General features: G+C 49.7%; 7 protein-coding genes across 7 annotated transcripts; 4 read left to right on the forward strand and 3 right to left on the reverse strand.

Annotated features, from left to right (window-relative positions):
* Positions 1–469: 469 nt before the first annotated feature.
* nrps5 (nonribosomal peptide synthetase hasD) lies at positions 470–6477 on the reverse strand (the record flags this gene model as incomplete). Its single annotated transcript, XM_046093473.1, has 2 exons — positions 470–3423; positions 3489–6477. 2 exons carry the CDS (start codon positions 6475–6477, stop codon positions 470–472), a joined length of 5943 nt encoding a protein of 1980 aa, XP_045949451.1.
* A 745-nt stretch (positions 6478–7222) lies between these two features.
* On the forward strand, positions 7223–8957 carry hasC (O-methyltransferase hasC; the record flags this gene model as incomplete). Its single annotated transcript, XM_046093474.1, has 2 exons — positions 7223–7826; positions 7885–8957. The coding sequence occupies exons 1-2, from the start codon at positions 7604–7606 to the stop codon at positions 8955–8957; spliced, it is 1296 nt and encodes a 431-aa protein (XP_045949452.1). The 5' UTR covers positions 7223–7603.
* Positions 8958–9379: 422 nt separating this feature from the next.
* hasB (MFS-type transporter hasB) lies at positions 9380–10830 on the reverse strand (the record flags this gene model as incomplete). Its single annotated transcript, XM_046093475.1, has 3 exons — positions 9380–10170; positions 10234–10592; positions 10661–10830. 3 exons carry the CDS (start codon positions 10828–10830, stop codon positions 9380–9382), a joined length of 1320 nt encoding a protein of 439 aa, XP_045949453.1.
* A 1569-nt stretch (positions 10831–12399) lies between these two features.
* Positions 12400–13140, forward strand: hasA (Zn(II)2Cys6 domain-containing transcription factor hasA; the record flags this gene model as incomplete). Its single annotated transcript, XM_046093476.1, has 1 exon — positions 12400–13140. The coding sequence occupies one exon, from the start codon at positions 12400–12402 to the stop codon at positions 13138–13140; it is 741 nt and encodes a 246-aa protein (XP_045949454.1).
* Positions 13141–14893: 1753 nt separating this feature from the next.
* Positions 14894–15217, forward strand: LDX57_011735 (uncharacterized protein; the record flags this gene model as incomplete). The annotated part of the gene is made up of 1 exon (XM_046093477.1): positions 14894–15217. One exon carries the CDS (start codon positions 14894–14896, stop codon positions 15215–15217), a length of 324 nt encoding a protein of 107 aa, XP_045949455.1.
* A 663-nt stretch (positions 15218–15880) lies between these two features.
* LDX57_011736 (uncharacterized protein) lies at positions 15881–17289 on the reverse strand (the record flags this gene model as incomplete). Its single annotated transcript, XM_046093478.1, has 2 exons — positions 15881–17236; positions 17287–17289. The coding sequence occupies 2 exons, from the start codon at positions 17287–17289 to the stop codon at positions 15881–15883; spliced, it is 1359 nt and encodes a 452-aa protein (XP_045949456.1).
* A 1271-nt stretch (positions 17290–18560) lies between these two features.
* Positions 18561–19620, forward strand: LDX57_011737 (SGNH/GDSL hydrolase family protein; the record flags this gene model as incomplete). Its single annotated transcript, XM_046093479.1, has 5 exons — positions 18561–18690; positions 18743–18782; positions 18859–18937; positions 18993–19383; positions 19487–19620. 5 exons carry the CDS (start codon positions 18561–18563, stop codon positions 19618–19620), a joined length of 774 nt encoding a protein of 257 aa, XP_045949457.1.
* Between the last annotated feature and the right edge of the window lie 88 nt (positions 19621–19708).

Raw genomic sequence — 19708 nt, forward strand, 5'->3', positions numbered from 1 at the left:
CAAGTTGGACACCTTCGCTATCCGGAATATCTCTGAGGATCTTTCTACTACAGTGAATGGGTGCATGCGAAGCTAAATATACAACTGCTTGGATGTCATTGTGGTTCACTCAATGCTATTTTCAGCTCACCATCCGCAGCCCCCCAGTTACTCGGCCACGAGTGCTCCAGGTGGCCCTTGATGGCCCGAATACGGCCTGACATGACGCAAAGTACCACAGTAACGGGGCATTAATTTTCGGCGTCCGAATCCATAGAAGGATCCTCCGATAGGGAAGGCTGAAGCCGCTGAACCTAATACGCCCCGGCCGTGCTAGGAATCGAAGACGGGGATATTTTTGACAACAAACGAGCCTCTTTGTGTAGTAAGCCTTATCGGAAAAGGTAACAGGGGGCCGAATAACTCGTTCCATTCGTTTAACTAACGTTTTCTTTGAACCCGAAACAACTAGCAAAGTACACCGTTTATCCTAGGCGGATCCGACCATCACACTACGAGCCGCTAATTGTCCGATACTGCCAGCCACAAACACATCACGGAGACTCAGCTGAATCCCACGCTCTTCACAAAGCTTCTGCAATCTGATGGCGTCCATACTCTGGGCGCCTAGTTCCCAAAAAGACTTTTGGCCATCGATTTCCGGTTTGTCAAGATCAAGACAAGCACCAATAGCCTCCGAGACAATCCCAATCCCAACTGCATCCGTTCCCACCGTTGCATCGACCCCATTGCTCAACAGTCTTTTCTCCTGCAGTTTCCGCTCGCCCAAATCCTTGGCTTCCTGGGCCATCGTATTCGTGCATCCTGCCCCGCCATTCGGTGCAGGCTTGAACGATGTCGCTCCCAGATCTATAATATCACCAGGCGTGGTTTCCAGAATCATGAGCTGCAATACAAACGTCAGAGCAAACTCTAGCCGCTGCGCAGCCTCTTCGCTGATACAGCCCATATCATATTCCATATCGATCAGAATGTCCTGCTGCGCCGTCTCCGTGAATTCGACCGTCAGAGGGAACTTTGAGCCGCCCGTATTCCTGCATGGGATGGGCTGAACCTCTGCACATTTCAGTTCCAGGAACGGTCGTCGGTCAGCCGCAGTATGATACGTGACCATAACTTTGAAAAGGGGCTCAGAAAGGCTGGGTGCGCACTGAACCAGCTGGCGCAACGTTCGGAATGGAACAATATTCGCCAGAGCCTGTTGGCTACTTTCCCGAACTGATGTCAGGAATTGGAAAAGTGTTTTGTGTTCCGATATATTCCTCCGAATACGAATTAACAAGCGATCAAGAAAAAGACCGGTCATGTGTTCTGTCCCGCCCTCCGTGCGATGAGTGAATGGCGCTGCGAGGAGCATGTCATCGCGTCGGTCGACGCACTGTAAGCAGAAGAATACCCCTGCTAGCACAAGCTGATGCATTGTAATTGACGCTTTGGTGGCGAGCTGGGACATGCTGCGGAACATGGACGGGGAAAGGCTCCATGAACGGGTCAATCCCATGTATGTGGCTGGCGCTGGCTTGGGACGGCCGAATGTGACCGGTGTAGGGAGGTCAGACAGATACGAAGACCAGAACGAGAGAACCCGTGGGATTGGCTGTACGGTTTGAGACCAGTGTGCCCAATCAATGTATGTCTTTTCAGGCGTTGGCCTTCTGGGTAGAACGATCCCCGCCCCAGCTTGAGGGCTTGCAGCCAGGAAATCGTATGTTTCTGAGACCTGATTGAGGTACGTTGCCATTGTGGTTGCGTCACCGACGACGTGTGACATGACGACCACCACCATGGCCTGCATCGGCGTCCCAATGACGATAGAAACATCGACAGGTGGTTCCATGGCGAGGTCAAAGGGCTTGGTGACTCGGCCGTGAACAAAAGAGCCCAGATTACCGGTCTGAACGATACGGGGTACCTCAGGGGTACCAACCAACAGTGATCGGGAAAATTTTCCCTGCAGAACCTGATACCTAGAACGGAATACTTCGGTATCTGCTGTCACAATCTGAAAAGCACTAGCTAGAGTCTCAATGTTTATGCCGCCTTGGATTTTGCAGACGTAGTTCATGTTCCCAGCCGGAGAGCCACCTGAGATAAGGTGATTGAGCAACATTTCCTTCTCCAGATAAGATAGTGGGAGTTCACTATCTCGTGGGATGGAAGGTGTTTCTAGGAAGGATGTCACGGGTTCATTTGTGTTGGTTGAATGGTTGAGGAGCTCCTCAATGGCAAGTGACAAGTCCTGAAGGGCGGGATGTCGAATGACAGTTTTCAGCGGCAATGGGCGGATGTTCCACTGTTTGGAGATGGCCTGGGCCACTTTTATCTGCAACAAGGAGTGACCACCGAGCTCGAAGAACCGGTCCTTCGGACTGATGGGCATTAGGTTGAGATCGCGAGCGAGAACCCCTGCCCAGATGGCCGCAACGGCTCGTTGGGTATCGGTCTCTAGCTCTTCATGCCTCGTGTTTAGATTGTCTTCCTGAACTAGGTATTTCTTCAATGCACTAGTGTCGACTTTATGGTTCGCAGAAATAGGCAGCGTCGCAAGTGCGACTATCCTGTTTGGAACTGCATACTCGGGGAGGTGCGACTCAAGACGCTTCGCCAAACCGGTGATGTTGATGGTTTCTGGAGTCACAAAAGCAATGAGGTGTCCGTTCGACACGACGAGAGCGATGTTTCTCGCCGCAGAGGCCAGATTGGAGATTGTGCTTTGGACTTCCCCGAGATCGATTCGGAACCCACGAAGTTTGATCTGATTATCTTCTCGGCCTATGTATTCGAGGTTCCCGTTCTCGAGCTGTCTTGCAATGTCACCGGTTCGGAACATGGCTTGGCCAGGGTGAAAGGGGTCGCTTAGGATGCGCTTGGCTGTTTCATGCTCGTTGTGTAGGTATCCAGGCGTGACTTGTACTCCGGCAAGATAGATCTCTCCACTGACACCAATTGGAACTGGCCGTTTCATCGCGTCAAGAAGATAGCACGATGTGCCGGGCAGTGGCTTCCCAATCGACACTCTCTCCCCTGGACGTAGTCTTGCAACTGTGGAGATTAAAGTGCACTCTGCCGGACCGTATCCATTCACCATGATGCGGCCAGCGGACCATCTGTCATTGAGAGCCTGGGAGACTGCTTCTCCCGCGACAGTGATAACTTTCAAATTAGGATAATCGGACGGATCGAGCGTTGCAAGCAGGGACGGAGTTGCCATTGTTGCATCGACTCTTGAAAGATGGGAGATGGGGTTCTCCGGATCTTTAAGGACGAGCGTTGCTCCAAAGCACAGGGTCGAGAATACTTCCTTGATGCAGCAGTCAAATCCAAGAGAGAGCATTTGTGCGTTGCGTTGTCCTGGACAGGAGTGTAATCTTCCTTCTCCCTGGGAGATCACGTTCAGGATGCCTTTGTGCTGCAGTTGGACAGCTGGAATGTTGTTAGCTTTTGCACGGATTATGCTCACAGAGGAATTCGGAAAAGGGTCAACATACCTTTGGGTAGACCCGTGCTTCCAGAAGTGTATATCAAACAGGCGATATCATCACCACTACCTATGCTGTTGACAGGGGTGATGTCTTCAGAGGCGGGATCTTGCGCCATAATCGACTCAACGTTAAGAGATGGAACGTCACACGGGACTGTGTCTTGCTCGGGATTGGTGTACAGCACAAGCGATGCTTGACAGTTTCCAACCATGTATTTCTTTCTCTCAGTCGGAAGCCTCTGATCAATTGGACAATAAATGGCTCCGGTTTTAATGGCTGCAATCATCGCGAGAACCCACGAGAGGGAGCCGTCACTGACGACGCAGATCACTTCCCCTGGTTTTGCGTGCTTGGAGAGTCGTCTGGCGATTTGGTCGGTCATTTTGCCGAACTCATGATATGTGAGGGTGCTCGCTAGACCCTCAACAGCGCATATGTTAGGGTGTGCTCGGATCATGTTGTTGACTGCCTGCGCTAAGTTCCCGGCCTCACCGGGTATTCCGGCCAGCTGTGCTGAGTCTGGAGTGAAATTACCGATTACAGTGCTGGTGAAGATGGTTGAAGTTATCTGATCTAAGTTAGATATTGGAGTAGCTTCAACAAGTCCTGTGAGGACACTGTCAAATTGGCGCATCATCCGTTGGATAACTCGATCGTCGAAGTGAGATTTCCGGTAGAGAAACCGGACATTGAATTTCCCTTCAGAACTATCTAGTAATACTGTCAACGGGACTTGTGTGGCTTCAGTGTAACGTATATCCTTCGGCGCGGAGACCAAGTTGGATTCCCAAGGAGATTGAGGAAAGTCATATTGGAGGGCGAAAAGCGTCTCGAAGAGGTCTGCTGGTTTGCATCCCGAGGCTTCCTGGATGAGGGTAACGGGCGACCAGTGGAAGTCTAGGATACCGCATAGACTTTCGAATACGGACCGTATAAAACGTTGCACGGGCAGACTATGATCTGTGTTGACTTTGAGAGGCAGAGTGTTGATCATAGGTCCGACGACATTTTCAACTCCTGGGATTGGGAGACTTCGACCGGAAAGAACGGCTCCTACGATTATGTTTTCGGCGCTGCAGTATCGGGACAAGAGAAGGCCCCATGCAGCGTATAGAATCGTCGCTGGAGTGACTGCAAACTTCTCTATTGCTGCGGTCTCAAGAGCTAGTACGCTGGCCCGGAGTGGATAGGAAACATCTGCTTGCGTGTAGTCGTTGATATCGGATGGCGGAGACAATCGAAGTCTTTGAGCGGGAAGGTATCCGTCCAGATACTCTTTCCAGAACGTGACAGCTCTGTCCGATGACTCGGATTCCAACTTGCCGATTGCATGAGAGACTTGAGCAAACTGTGACGCAGGTGGCAGCTTTTGATTGTCGATACAGGCGGCGAAGTCGCGCATCAATGTTGCCATGGACCATCCGTCAACTAGACTGTGGTGGACTCTCCAGATAAACCGAGTGCGGCGATTATGCAACGTGAGTAAAATGACCTGTGACAATGACTTTTGATTCTCTGCATCAAATCCAGGAAACCCATCGAAATCCATAAGCCCTTCAGATTGACTGGCGCAGTCCCACTCGGATTCGCTGACTGATCGTTGTTTCCAAGCAAAGTCAGTGTCGTCGGATATAATCTGAGCACCGCGTGAGGCAGTCAGAACGAACGATGTCCGTAGAATTTCATGTCGCCGGTGAAGACGGTCCCAGGCAGCATGAAGAATAGGCGTCAAATCCTCTTGCCCAGGATGTTCGAATGTAAAGGACGTCTTGATAAATGAATGCCCCGGATTGGAAAGGCTAGCACTAACCATTCGGGTTTGTATGTCGGTCATGGGCGATATTCTTTTGCTTTCAAGAGATCTGATCGTCGATATCTCTTTTTTCAGGTGATCTAGTGAGACTTGGTCCGCATGCGAAGGATAGGGGGCATTATCCAGCCTGACCCGGGCGATTTTGGCTAGCTTGCCCACATCGTCTAGCATGAGAACCTCAGCAACACCTATGTCAAACCCCATCTTTCTCAATATTGACACTAGCATGACAGCGGCGAGAGAATGCCCACCCAACTGACGGAATGAGGATCCCTCATGAATGTGAGACTGGGGCAACCTGAGAACGTATGAGAAGCCCCTTTGCACAGCTTCCAATGCGGGTAACCCTTTCTCTAATTTGTTCGACTCTGCTCCCTGCTCTGCTTCATGCATATGCAGCAACGCTCTTCGATCAACCTTCCCGTTGCTAGTTGTCGGGAACTCATCCAGGGAGTAAATCGTATCCGGGATCAAAAATGAGGATGTAGTTTGCTCAAGGTACTCTCGAAGGCCTGCTTTGGCTTCAACTGGGCTCACAAATGCAATCAGTCGGCCTTGTGACATGAACGCGGATGCGCGCTTGACCTTGTCGAAGGACAACAGCACAGGCTCAACGTCGCCCTCGAGGTTAATCAAAAATCCTCGGTTCTTCACCATGCTATCCTTTCGACCACAGAATTGGATTCCATAATCCGTAATTTTTCCATAATCACCGGTCTTATAGATCTTTGTGCCATTCCGGGTTACAAAGGATTTTGCAGTACGATCCGGATCCTGAAAATAACCGAGAGCTAAACCCAGCCCAGCGATGCAAATTTCCCCCTCGGAAGACTCGTCTCCGTACTCGTCGAGAAGAAGAATAGTGCTATACGAGATTTGAAATCCGATTGTAATGGGATTTCCAGGTAATAGATTCGCCATGAGCGCGGTGCAAGTTGTCTCCGTGGGTCCGTAAGAATTGTAGAGCCGTCGACGAGGCGATGACCATGTCTCGATCAGTGACGGGCTTGGACTCTCACCACCCAGGAAGATTGACTCGACAGCGTCAAAGCCAGCTGCCGGATCAAGTGTCACCAAGATGCTTGGAGTTAATGGCAACACATGACATGTTTTGGCTGCTGCTTCAAGCGTTGTGGGATCAGCCAAAACAAGGGTGCCACCGTTGCAGAGGGTGTTGAACATGACACCAGCACATACTGAACGAATTTAGTGAGAACACAGTCTTATAGTCCAGTTGCAGAAGCTCACCATCAAATGCAATTGAGCATATGAGTAACACCCGTGTGCCGGCCTTCACGTTCAAGTTAAAGGGAAGTTCGCCACCCTCTGTCACATAGCGCGAAATGGACCTTTGGCCAACCATGACTCCTTTCGGCTTCCCTGTCGTTCCGCTTGTAAAGATAATGTATGCCAGATCATTACCTCTATCTGTCACATCCGAGACTCTGTTCAATGCCGGGGCTTCCTTAGTTGTCTCGATATCCTCAATTTCAGTATTTTGCAGTTCGATCCGAGAATACGGGCAGGAATGAATTGGGGACGTTGAAGTTGAAACAATGACATGCGGATCAACGGCTTGAAGGACACTACTTATTCGATCTTCACCCCATGACTCTAAGTCAATCGGTACGTAGGCAGCACGAAGCTTGAGGATTGCCAAAATCGCTGCAACCATTGCAATGGAGCGGGTAGAGAGAAGAGGCACTATGCATCCTGACCCTATTCCAGCTAGGCGCAATTTTTCGCTCCATCTCTCCGAAAGTATATCGAGCTGCGCGTAAGTGATATTGCTCGAGATTTTCTGGTTGGCAGTCTGCGTTAAATCCTCGACAGCGACAGATGAAGGCTGATTTCGCAGTTGGGCGGAAAAGTGGTCAAGCAGGCAGGTAGCGTGGTAATCCATTGTTGAGAATGTGTCAAAGATGGGTTGAATTGTGTGCACAATGATTTATGCTACCCAGATATCTTGGACTTTTGAAATTTAGAAGCATCGATCTCGGGTCCCAATGCCATGAGCTTAGTTTGAAGCTCTCGGCTGAGTGAGACAAAGGAAAAGCCGAACTGCGGCGCCCGAACGGCTTCGGCGAGTTTGTGTTTCTTGCTTTTTCGATATCCTCCGAGAACAGTCAGATCGGTGTTGAGACTGGAAATCGAAATTCATGGGTAACTTGTGGGTTTATCTTCGAGAGTAAGGCCCGAGTTTGGATGCAAATAATTCCAACCGTTCATACATCGTTAAATAGGCACCTTGACTTTCTTTTTGCTCGAAAGATCGGACATCCCAGAAAGCAACGAGAACTCGAACACAATGGAAAACGAACTGGACCATCTGAATTGGAACATCAACCACGCTTTGTCGCAGCTTGAAGGGCCTCTGTCGCAAGAGCTTGACTCGTGCCTCGAAGTCTCCCCGACCTCAATGAGCACGTCCAGCGGGGCCTACCAAAAGCTCCTAGACACTGTGCAAGTGTTGGACAAGCTTCTTGTTACTTTGACCCCGCCTCATATGACACTGGTAGATGGCGTATTTGGTAATCCTTTCCGCAAAGTCATGCTCTACCTCCAAGACGTCTGACTGACCAAATCCAGCCTTCACAAACAGCAAAGTTCTACTGTGCGCATCAGAGTATGCGCTGGCTGACCATGTCCAGAGGCTCCAGCCCTGCAGCATTTCCGATCTTGCTAAGTCCACCGGTCTGCACGAGCAAGGTCTCTTTCAAATCGTTCGATACCTCCGTGAAATGGGATATTTCCACCAGGACCCGAAAACCGGCAGACTGTCGAACAATAGGCTTTCGGACCTGCTTCGTAAAGACCATTGGGCCACTTGGCTCAACTGGGTCGACTTCTTCCCACGAGAGTATTACGACCTGATCTCACATCTGCCTGACCAGCTCAAGCGCGATCAGCCCAAAACCGCCACAGAGCTCTTCTACAATACTGACAAGCCCATCTACCAGTACCTGGCCGAAACAGGACGAATCGCGGGTTTCCACAAAGTGACCGGCACCGGAAGCGTCGTCGAGGCTCCGGGACTGCTGGCTGATTATCCGTGGAACGAACTCAAGTCCGAGACCGTTATGGACATTGGTGCGGGTGTCGGAGACTTCATCCGTTCGTATCTGGAGCGATTCCCGGACGCCACGGCCGGTGCTTTTGAGCTCCCATCCACCGCAGAGATTCTGCAACAAAAGTTTCCTCCAGAGGATCCACTGACAAGTCGACTTGTCTCCGTGACTGGGGGAGATTTCTTCCAGGACGAGATCCCGAAATCGTCTGTCTATTTGCTTCGATGGATCTTGCATAACTGGGGCGACGAAGACTGTGTGAGGCTTCTTCGTCGGATTCGAGATACTATCATCCTGACTCCCGGAATCAGTCGAGTGTTAATTGTGGAATCCGTTCTGTTCGATGGCCGCCTGGGTCGCGGGGCACGGTACGCGGATATTCGTATGCTAGCTCGGTGCAGAAACAAGGAACGCACGCTGGAGGAATACAAAAGACTGGCAGAAGAGGCTGGATGGCGCCTGGACAAGGTTGTCTCTCCGCGAGGTTGTCTCACACAGATTATTGATTTGCGCCCGGTGGGGGCAAGCTCAGTGTCGCCAAAGCTGGACGGCAATGGCAACGGGGGATTGGAATGGGAATCCGAGTTAAGATAAGGTGTTGCAGAATGATCCATGTTCGGGGGTGCATGAGTGTGTGATAAAAGCTCATTACAAATTGCGATTTGGACATTTTTCATGCTCTGGAATTGCGGAGGGTGGTGTGTTGGGATATCTAATCGATAGTCTGTAGAAGCTTGGGGAGATTGTTGCAAGAAATGGTACATCCGAAGTAGCTATGGAGAGAAGGGAAGGAAGATCCTTCTGTGATGTTTGTTATATTTGCAGGCTTGTTTCCTTAATTGGATAAAGGCATCTACTCAAGAAGGTTGGGCCCATCGAAAGTGAAGAGAAGGAAACGGAAGAGAAAGTCAAACCAGCCATGAAAGAAGCGGAGTTCAATTAGTTCAACATTAGGTATGGGTAATTTCTAAGTTAAGCCACAACGCAACAAAGCAGAACCAGACTGTCTTGTGTGATCAAACCCTTTTCAAGATTTGAGGACCACCCTTGATAATCCGGGCAGCCGCCGTACATATTCCTCCAAGGATCATGGTTGCTCCCGCAAAGCACATTAAGCCCGTGAATTTGTCTCCCTCTCTGTCCTTGATGGCTCCTTCGATAGGGAGACCTGTCAAAGCGCCAAGAGCAATTCCCAAGCAAAATCCTCCAAGCTTAACGCCAATCTCGTCAACACGATCTTCCGCGAGGGCGACAACACAGGGGGGTCCCAGGCTGACGAATCCGCCACTGACAAAGCCATAGAGCAAGGCAAAGACGATGATTCCAGCGAGAGACGTGTGGAACTCTAAGGGAAGCCAAAATGCCAGTACCAAGATACCGGACAGTGTAGTCACCAAGCACATAGCGTTGAATTGGCCGATGACATCGCTTGCCCACCCTGGCACAATCCGACCAACCAGCGATCCGGCGTTAGCGATAGCCAAGCTGTATTGGGCGAAGTCCTCGTAACCATGAAGAGAGACCATCTCCGGCAAGTAGTTCAAGGGTGCGAAGAGGCCCCACATGGTAAAGAAGCATCCCAGGACAAAAAATGCCCAAGGCCAGCTCTTAAAGCCACGGATCCCACTTTTTGGAGCAGCGTCCTTTTCTGCCGGGGACACTTTGCTCAATGGAGGAAATGGAGAGGAGCAAAGAAGATTTGCAATCAACAGGAGGATGCCCTGCATCAAAGCGGTCCATCGGACAGCGGATGCAAATCCTACTTGTTGTATCAGACGCGGCAGCATGCATGGATAGATAACGCCACCTGCGCGTCCAAAAATAGTCAGTCATCACAGAACTTTGAATATACGAGAGTCGGTCCTCTTACCTAAACTACTGCCAGACGAGACAATGCCCACTGCTAAACCTTTCTTGGTCGAGAACCATTGTGTTGCGGTAGCCATTGCAGGGAGAGATAGTCCGGCGGCGGCGAGTCCGAATGCGACACCTTGAGCCAGCATTACCTGCCAGTATTGCTTACACAGGCTCAACATGCAAACCGAAAAGACCGCAAAGACACTGAATGGTGGCAGCAGCTTGCGACATCCGTAGACATCAATAAGCTTGCCAACGGCGGGTCCGAACATGAACAGAAGGAAGATCTGAAGAGTGGTAATCCAGGCCAAAGAGGACGAGGTCTGATCTTTGAACATGGTCTCGGAATAATAGAGTTGAAAGATACCGCATCTAGATGATCGATGGTGAGCAGGATTCATGGATTCGGGGCATTGGCAGGAAGTAGATGATACACATACGCGTTGACATAACCGAAGGAGCAGAACTGCAACAGAAACGAGCCCGCCACGCACGCCCAAGCTTTGGCACCGCCATTAGGTGGAACACGCTCAAGCGGCTTAGCATCCGCAGCCTTCTCCTCCTTGTCCATTGTGTCGTTCGAAGGTCGCTGGCCCAATGAGGTCGACATGGTGACTGAAATAGATTGTTGACAACTAACGAACAAGACGTGTGGGAGAGATTAGAGGAGAAGTCTCGAGGCAGGATCTGTGAGAAATCCCCATGCTGTAGGGGTCTATTTTATGATAGCCAGCAGTCATGATGCGAAAGTCGCTCGGGCTCGGAGGGTATGCAAAAGCTCGGCCTCGATGAGCGCGAGAGGAGCAGCGACTCCTGAGGGACTACCGCATTAGGCAATCTCTCGCCTGAGGCAGCTCGGCCGAGGAGACGGGACTGCGAGCTCGGCCGAGGTGGCTTGTCCCGTGACGGGGCGGATCGACGCCAAGACCGGCGATCTCTTCGCTCCTCTCCTCTTAAGAGCCCTCACGCCATCCTCACACGGGCCCAAGCCTGTCAACGCGCGAACTCATTGGGAATCGGGTTGGCGTCTGATCTAATGCAACAATATTTACCATTGCCCATCCCTGTTCGTCTTTGACGACAACCGTTCTGGCTTAGGGAGGAAAAGGTAGCATAGAATGACCACTCAACGTCCATGGCAGCGATCCCGCACAGAGTCACTGACAGCTACGCCTTTTACGAGGGCTGAATCCCCGGTGGCTGCTGCTCATGCCGCTTGTTTCTTACAGTTGGTGTGAGCTGACCCCCAATACGATATGGCGACAGTTTCGAAAATGAAAAGTTCTTTGCTAGCTGTCTACACTCCCCCTGTCATCCTAGGAGATTGCAAGGCTACTCCGTGTCATTGAATGAAACTCAAGCCCATCAGATCTCCGGATCGGGCCAAACGTTTGCTTGAATTAACCATGGGGAATAAGCCTTGGAGAAATAGAGTATTTGTAGGCTAACTGAATATGGGTGCATGGTTTCATTGCATGTCTTGGGTTTCGCCCCCTCAGACTTCGCCATCCTATTTGAACTCCCCTCAGGGGTCTTCTTTGTATATTAGAGGCCAAGCTTCCTGGAACAATGCTGTCGAACCATAGTCATCTGCCAGAGAAACGGCCACTCCTTTGCTTCTGTTCTTGGCACCATCATGACTACGACACTCCCCTTCTTGACCAGCCCGTCAGAGCCACCACAAGACAATCCGGCCCACAAACAAAAGCTACGATCCGCCTGTGACTCTTGCCATCAGTGCAAGGTGAAGTGCTCGGGCGGTTCCCCTTGCTTCCGTTGCGCGTCTAAAGGCCTTTCGTGTCGCTACGGCTATCAGAACCGGGCCGGCAAACCTAAAGGAAGCAAAAACCGTAAGACATTGGAGAGGGCACATCAAATGCGCCTGCAGTGGCTTACAGAGCAGCTGCGGGGGACCAACTGTGAACTTGATGAAATGGCTCTTAATCTTACAGACCCTTCATCACTTTTACCAAGCCCAGCACTCTCGGTCAACCGCCGGAAACCCGTAAGTGATCCAGAGTAGCCAGTGTACCCTTTTGGATAACAGCTGATTCCAGTCCAGGCTCATACCCCGCGATCATCTTCAGGGTCGACGCCTCTTAATCCCGTTCTGAAACCTGCCACCGGAGATATCATAGGTGAAACCGACCCATCACCAGATGGCCTTGATGCTTGGACGATGGAATTGGGGTCCATCATGGATACGACGCACGGGAATCAGTCCGCTAGTATGGAAGGCTTCACGACACCATTGTCGTTCACAAATGGGGCCGGCTATCTAGGACAGCCTAGCGATCCGACAACGCCCTTGACATTTGACTTGCCTTCGCCGCTTCCCAACATAAGTGAAACAGGGACTGCTTGCGCTTGTGTCCAGAAGCAGGCCAACAACGTCACCACATTGCATCGGCTCACGTCTCACCAATCGTTAGATCGATTTGATCTCGCAATGAAGTCAGTCACTGCCACACTTGAGACCTGCGACAACTTTAATGCCTGCCTGGAATGCGAGAAATCCTTCTCGGCGATCCTCCTCACACTGTCTGCGATGGAAATGATTTTCAAACTATTTGAGCAACTTGTCATCGGCAACCAAGGCTTGCTTCCGCCGGAGGATCAACGGTTGACCTTCTGCTCCCTAGGCGATTACAAAGTCAGCCAAGAAGAGGGACAGGCTATTCAGAATGTCCTGCTCAAGATGACCTTGTCCAAGGCAAAGCAAACGCTGGATTCGTTGCACAACCTCATAGACGGGCCAACAGATTCACTAGATGAACTCGAACGATACGAACCGCTTGCTGACCAAGGTACACAACCTACTTTGGGGGGACTTTCCACCATCGATCGCAATTACATTATGCAATGTATCACCCGCAAGAAGACAGCATTAGACGCTATGATGAGGACAGTCACTGTCTAAAAATAGCACCACCTTACACGTTATCCAAAGCATGAAACACAACTTCTTTCTCTTTATTTCACTTCGCTGCAGAAATTGCCCGCTTCCGGTAATCGGGGGTTCGTTCACCTCCGACACGCGCCTCAGTCGGCAGCGTAGTGATTGAAACTAAGCCGCGATGATGCAAGCCATTCGGCAAATTTGGTGAACAAGATCCGTTCTGATGTGAGCAGTAGGATCCATTGTGGGTTGGTCGGTTCGTATAGAGTGAACTTGTCGTTGGCTTGGTCATGGATCCCTGGCTTGGCGACCCATCGTAGCATCATTCGGTGGATTTACAATTCCATGTCATCTCATCCCTTTCGTATGCAAGGTTACTTAGACATGGTGAGATTCATCACGATCGCCCCATAGGTAGCAAAAGCAACGGTTTCTGACACCAAAGAATGCGGGAAATCCTCTGACACATGGTATATTCTGACTAGCTCCCTGCTCCCTGCGCCGCGTAGACCCTTATGTCTCTAGTATCGGACGGGTCAAGAAGAATCTCCTTGTCGTCCGCAACATTCCATGGTCACATGACAGATCGCCATAATCAAAGGCTCCCAGCTCCTGAGAGCTTCTTATCCGTAACGAACAACACACCTGACTATTTAGTCACCTAGGACGAAGTCGACTATGTGGCCGTGTGATATTCAAAATTGCAGCAGACCTGCCGTACGTTCTGACGGAGAATGTATTATCTGTGACCGCCATCTCTGTGTCAAACATATTGACCACGAATGTCCCAAGTGGCAGGTAAGCAAACTAGGTTGTTGTTATCTCACAAGCGACCCTGCTAACAGCCAACATTAAGGATGGTGAACCATACGATTCCGCCGCTCGAGAAGCTGAAAGAAAGGAGATCACGAGGCTCCTTCAATCTCTTGACCTGGGTGCACTTCTCACAAGAGCAAGCCATTTGCGCAATGGCATTCCTTGCTCTTCGCCGCAACCTCTTCTGTACGACAGATCAACACGCTCATCTGTGATGGGAGGCTTGAACTATCATATAGAAATTCTATTCGACGATGGAGTTCGGTGGTTAGTACGTATCCGGAGATTCAACGCGGCATCTCCACCGCCCGAACTGCGTGATTATATCATGCGGAGTGAAGTAGCAACTCTTCAATTCCTAAGCAACACAAAGGTTCCTGCTCCTAAGGTATTCGATTACAGTCTGCAAGGGGAATCTCCTATTGGAGTCGGATACATTCTTATAAAGAGACTCTCGGGGAAGTCACTGCGCTGGTCTCTGGCTTCTCTAGAGCAAAGGAAGAAAATCATGAGTCAGCTGGCAGATATATATATCGAATTGGAATCATATCCCTTCGATACTATGGGATCTCTGGACCGACCAGGGACCAATCAACCCGGACCTTTCGCACGAGAATCATTGACGGACTATCATAATTCGCAAATGCTTCCTCTCGGCCCTTATAATACTCCTAGAGAGTATCTTTGCGCAAGCATTGAATTGATTCTGGGGTTGATCATGAAAGGCGAAAGTTACGCGGGACGTGAAATAGATCCATTCTTAGTCCATCGCTTTCTTTTGAATTCAGTTTCCGAGGTATTGCTACATCACAGATTTGACGACGGTCGATTCTACCTGAGACACGCGGATGACAAAGGATATCACATCCTTATCAATGATGATTATGATATTACAGGCATTGTCGACTGGGAGTGGGCTTATACGGATTCGAAGTCTGCGGCATTCAAATCTCCAATCATGCTTCTTCCCGTCGCGGACTTTTATGATGGGATCAATAGTATTGGCGAGGATGAATCGGTCTTTGCAACAATACTGGAGACTAGAGGCCATCGAGACCTTGCAGACGTAGTAAGAAACGGCCGAATCCTTCATCGCTTTCAGTTCTGCTGCGGGTACGACTTCGCCGATTGGGAAGGCTTTTTGGGTCTTTTCCAGGGTCTTCGAAATGCCCTGAACAAAGATGTAGATATGAGCTGGGAAGTTTGGAAACAGAATGCCTTGAGGAGATACTCGGACGATGAACGGTTGAAAACTCTCTTGGCACGGTATCAGGCACCATGAATCTTTGCCTCTAGGCTTGCGAGATTGACGAATACAGTGCAATAAGATCATACTCTACCTCACTTTGTTAAGGTGGCTTTGTCGCTTCACGATTCCTTTCCTTATATGTAGCTATGCAACCAATCAACAGGTCTTGTTTCCTTCATTCCCTTTGATTGGGAGAGCAACGTCCCTGGTGAGCCCCGCTCTAGGACTATGCGTGGTCTATGAACGATCAATTTTCTACTTAGCCAATTTCATGGTCAGCTAGTCTCTGGGCTTCTCAAAGTATTCAAGGCTGGCAGGTGACGCGCGATGATTTAACGGGAAGCCAAGTGACTCGGTCCGGGACAAGGTTACCCTTTATGCCACATCTTACTTCTCGTCTTGTAGGGGTTCTTTGATAGTCTCATTAAAAGTCCTCTTGTGAAGCACTTGAAATTTAAGCTTTTGTTGACAAAAATGGCCTACATTGTGAGGGAGAATGAAAAGGGTTGGCAGGAAAGTCATTTCGTCCGAAAGATAGGAGGATATAGAGGGGGGCGAATCCTGCATATTAGTTGCTGTTTGGTTTATGAAGAATATTTATACCATTCGAGGCAATAAATTGAGAGGGGTATCTTGAGTATAATACATGAGAGTTGAGTTTTATATCTTACAAACCATCAAAGAGCACCACAGCACTCAAAGTTGCATCCACCGCTCATCAACTTGCTTGAGAAATGACCCACGAGTAGCCCATTCATCATGGAATGGCTCAACTACAACGCCACGCTGCTCAACAGCGCGGTAAAGCTTTTCGCACTCATCCTGCGCATCTCGAAGCGCGTCCTCCGGAGCTGTGTTAAGTTTCTTTCGGCGGTATGAGTTGTTCTCTGGATCCCCATAGTGTAGGTCGAGTACAAAGCTAAGTCGTTTCAGATTTGGTAGAAAGTCGGAAGAAGCGAAGGACTTCATCCAATTGTCCCACTCGCTGGTCTTTACAAGCGACGTCGGACCTCTAAAGCGTAAAGTTGAGAGATTTGGGGGGAGGATCGTGTAGAGAGAGGAAAGAAGGGTTTCACTCTCGAAGACCTCGCCAACTGAAAGAACGAGGGTTTTCAACGTTGACAGCTGCGGAAGGATACATGTAAACAGGCCTTCCTTGGTGAAATGAAAATCTAATCCGTCTGTAGAGCGAATGTTGAGTGTGGAGAGCCGCTCCACGATATGAGGAAGCGCAACCGTCATTCGGTTGAAAGTGTCGATGGAATCATTTTCAATGATCTCCAGTTTGGTCATCTTGCTGGGTACTTCTTTAGGAAGAAGCGGTAGGTTATCATTGCGTGTGGTTGGCGGCAGCGTTGGTTCAATCCCCACCCATCGCTCTTTGATGTTTTCAACGACCAGTTCTGGAATCGATATCATCTGCAATCTCTTCTTCTCGCTGGCGTACCTGGGTTCCTTTTCTCCTCGAGCAATCGCTTCACTGTTCGCTTGACATAGTTCATTACTCGTCGGGCCTTCGAATTGTAGTCCTGATGTTAATAGTAGAGCGAGATGCTTGACTCTTCCTTCGAGAACGAATGAACTCCGGAACACTTCTCCGCAGGCGCTACTAACGCAAAGCCGTTCCAGCGGCCAATGTTCCGGTAGTTCCGCGTCGTTCAACTCCTCGTTGAAACCACTGCACATCTCCAGGTCCTTTATCTGATTGAGATGGTTTCTAAGCAGCTCCCATTCCACGTTCGAGGGTGTATCTTCCGTTATTTCGAGAAACTGAGTATCCCGGGGGATCTTTTCCAGTTGCGCAAGGAGTAGGTCTCGGTGGTCATCTTCTTCGGTTTCATGGGGTCCTTTAACCTGCACTGTGAACCTAGTACTATCTGTACGAGGTAACTCTGTAGTGAAGTGCTTCCGTGTGAATGTATTTCGAAGTGGTGGAGGATGGATAACTGTGAAGACTGTCCGGCAGATTTTCGATCGCGTTGTTGCCAGACAGGTATGATAGCTCCCGAGGGGTGAGAGGAGGCCACGGAAGAGCCTTCGACAGGGCACTAGCTGTTGAGGGGTGAGAGTCATGCTATACGGACAAGGTTGGGTAAACCTACCATGGTGTTTGACCGAAGGAAGTGTGTTTAACGTTTGTTTACCTGCCGCCGTCACCTTGGCGCGTATGTACGGAGTAGACAGTGAATCATGCCCCTGTTGTCTCACGTGATGGCGACTCGAAGACAAGGTGGATTGCAAGCTCCCACCTCCGCCTTCTCATCAATGGATTGAGATGTCAATGATTGCCTAGTTACGGCGGGGAATTGACCTTACTGGACGGACATGGTCATGGACATTGAACAATCCAAGTGGGGATCGGGGATCGGCCATCCCCACGCCTCTCCACAATTCCCTCTCATCTCCGAGAATCATCACTGATCGACGAATGACATTCAGATCTAGACAATCTATACTCAACTAGATACGCCTCAAGGACTTTTGATGCCTCAGAGAAACAATGTGAAAAACGCAAATTGTCCCAGTCATGGTCTGCTCTGCCGGTGGGCTATGCATATATAATGGTACAAATCTCTCCTTTGCACTCAAGCTCGAATTGTTCTACTCAATTTGCCGGGACACTTTCTTTTCCCTTGGAAAGTAAAAATGCTTGAATCTTTACCTGCTTTATTATGCATTCAATCGAAAAGCAAAGAAATAATAACGGAGTCCAGTCCTCTTCTGCGGAGGGTTCAGTCATCGCCCCTGGCCTCCACGATGAGAGAATCGAATGCTTAGAGAAGAGAGCTGCTTGACAAATTCTAATAATCTATCGTCATTCCACCGCGAATACCTTCTGAAACGTCACAGCACACTGGATTTGGACCCAATTCCCAGTCCATCGGGTGCAGACCCATATAACTGGCCGACATGGAAGGTAAGATAATCAGAATATGAGAATGGATGGGTGTGGAGCCATACTAAGAGATATATGTACAACAGAAGACTCATCTTGTATTATCCATTTCACTCCGGTCATATCGCCATAACCATACATTGCTTTGCCCGGGTATCTGGTTCAGAGTAGTCTGGTATAGAGAGTGCGTGCGGGTAATGGCGCTTGTTTGACAAGTCTCCTAGTAACTTCGGCGTGCGACAGGCAGCCGTACAAGGACAGGAAGATAAGGTGGACGCCGACCTCCGTGATGAAAAGGGAAAAGCGGAGAGCGTCGGGCGGTAAGGGAAGGGGATCCATCATTCTGCTGAGGCCCCGCCGGCGTTCTCGACTTTCCTTCCCTGCAAACCCCTCCGACGATCTTTTGCTACTTCTTAGACCTTGGCAGATTCAACACAATAGACTTCTACTAGATTGATTCATTTAGACTGTTCGATCGATATGGGCTCATCTGCCGTGCAAGATGGGCTATTCAAGCCCTATGATCAATTCATCATCTTCGGTGACTCCATCACCGAAATGTCGAGTATCCAGGACACTGGGTTCGGGTTAAACGGAGCGTTGCAAGATGGTATGCGCTTTATTCCTAGTTTTTCAGTGAATCCATACTAACTGCCTGCCAGCGTACCGTCGACGACTTGATGTCATCAATCGTGGGTTCAGGTATGCTCAGTAATATCTACTTGAATCAAATCTAGTGACTACTGGGAACTTTTTCTCATCGATGTGCTGTTTTTAGTGGCTACACAACAGCCCACGCCATCAATGTCTTCCCAAAGTTCTTTCCCACACCAGAGAAAGCCACTGTTCGATTCATGGTAACAGACTCTATATTCTTCGAATCCTCGATGCAAATTCACTGACACCGATCAGGCGATATTCTTCGGCGCCAATGACGCCTGTGTCCCCGGCACCACGCAGCACGTCCCCTTGGAGGAATACAAGCAGAACCTGAAAAGTATCATCCAGCACGAGGCAACAATTGCCCAGAAAACCAAGATTCTAATCCTTACTCCAACACCTGTGAACGAGTATCAGCTGCAAGGTTTCGACGAGGGTAAAGGAAATGCCCATCCGAGCCGAACCGCCAGTTTTACGAAAACGTATGCGGACGCGGCTCGCGAAGTCGCGACCTCGACTGGGGCGGTGGTTGCCGATGTTTGGACGGCGTTTGTTTCTGTTGCGGGATGGAAGGAAGGTCAGCCGCTGCCTGGATCAAGGGACTTGCCTGAAATTGAGGCCTTTAAAGCACTCTTTACGGATGGTACATTCATTTCCTCTTTTTCTTTCTTTCTTTCTTTTTTTTTTTTTTTTGGTTCCGGAAGTGTGGTCCGAATTATCGACAACATGCTAACCCTGTATTTTAGGACTACATTTGACTGCGGAAGGGTATCGCGTGGTCTATGATGTTATTATGAAGACCATTAGGGAGAACTGGCCGGACCAAGACCCCGAGCAGCTTCCCCTGATTCATCCCGGATGGATGGAGGCCCCGAAATGATGGACACAAAATGTAGATACGGTCAGTCAGTTTTTCTTAGATCGATATATGACATAGGAGCGTCAACATTAGTCCTTCATAAATATTT

Source organism: Aspergillus melleus (genome assembly GCF_016097325.1).
Source record: "Aspergillus melleus strain CBS 546.65 chromosome Unknown contig7, whole genome shotgun sequence".
Classification (NCBI taxonomy): Eukaryota; Fungi; Ascomycota; class Eurotiomycetes; order Eurotiales; family Aspergillaceae; genus Aspergillus; species Aspergillus melleus.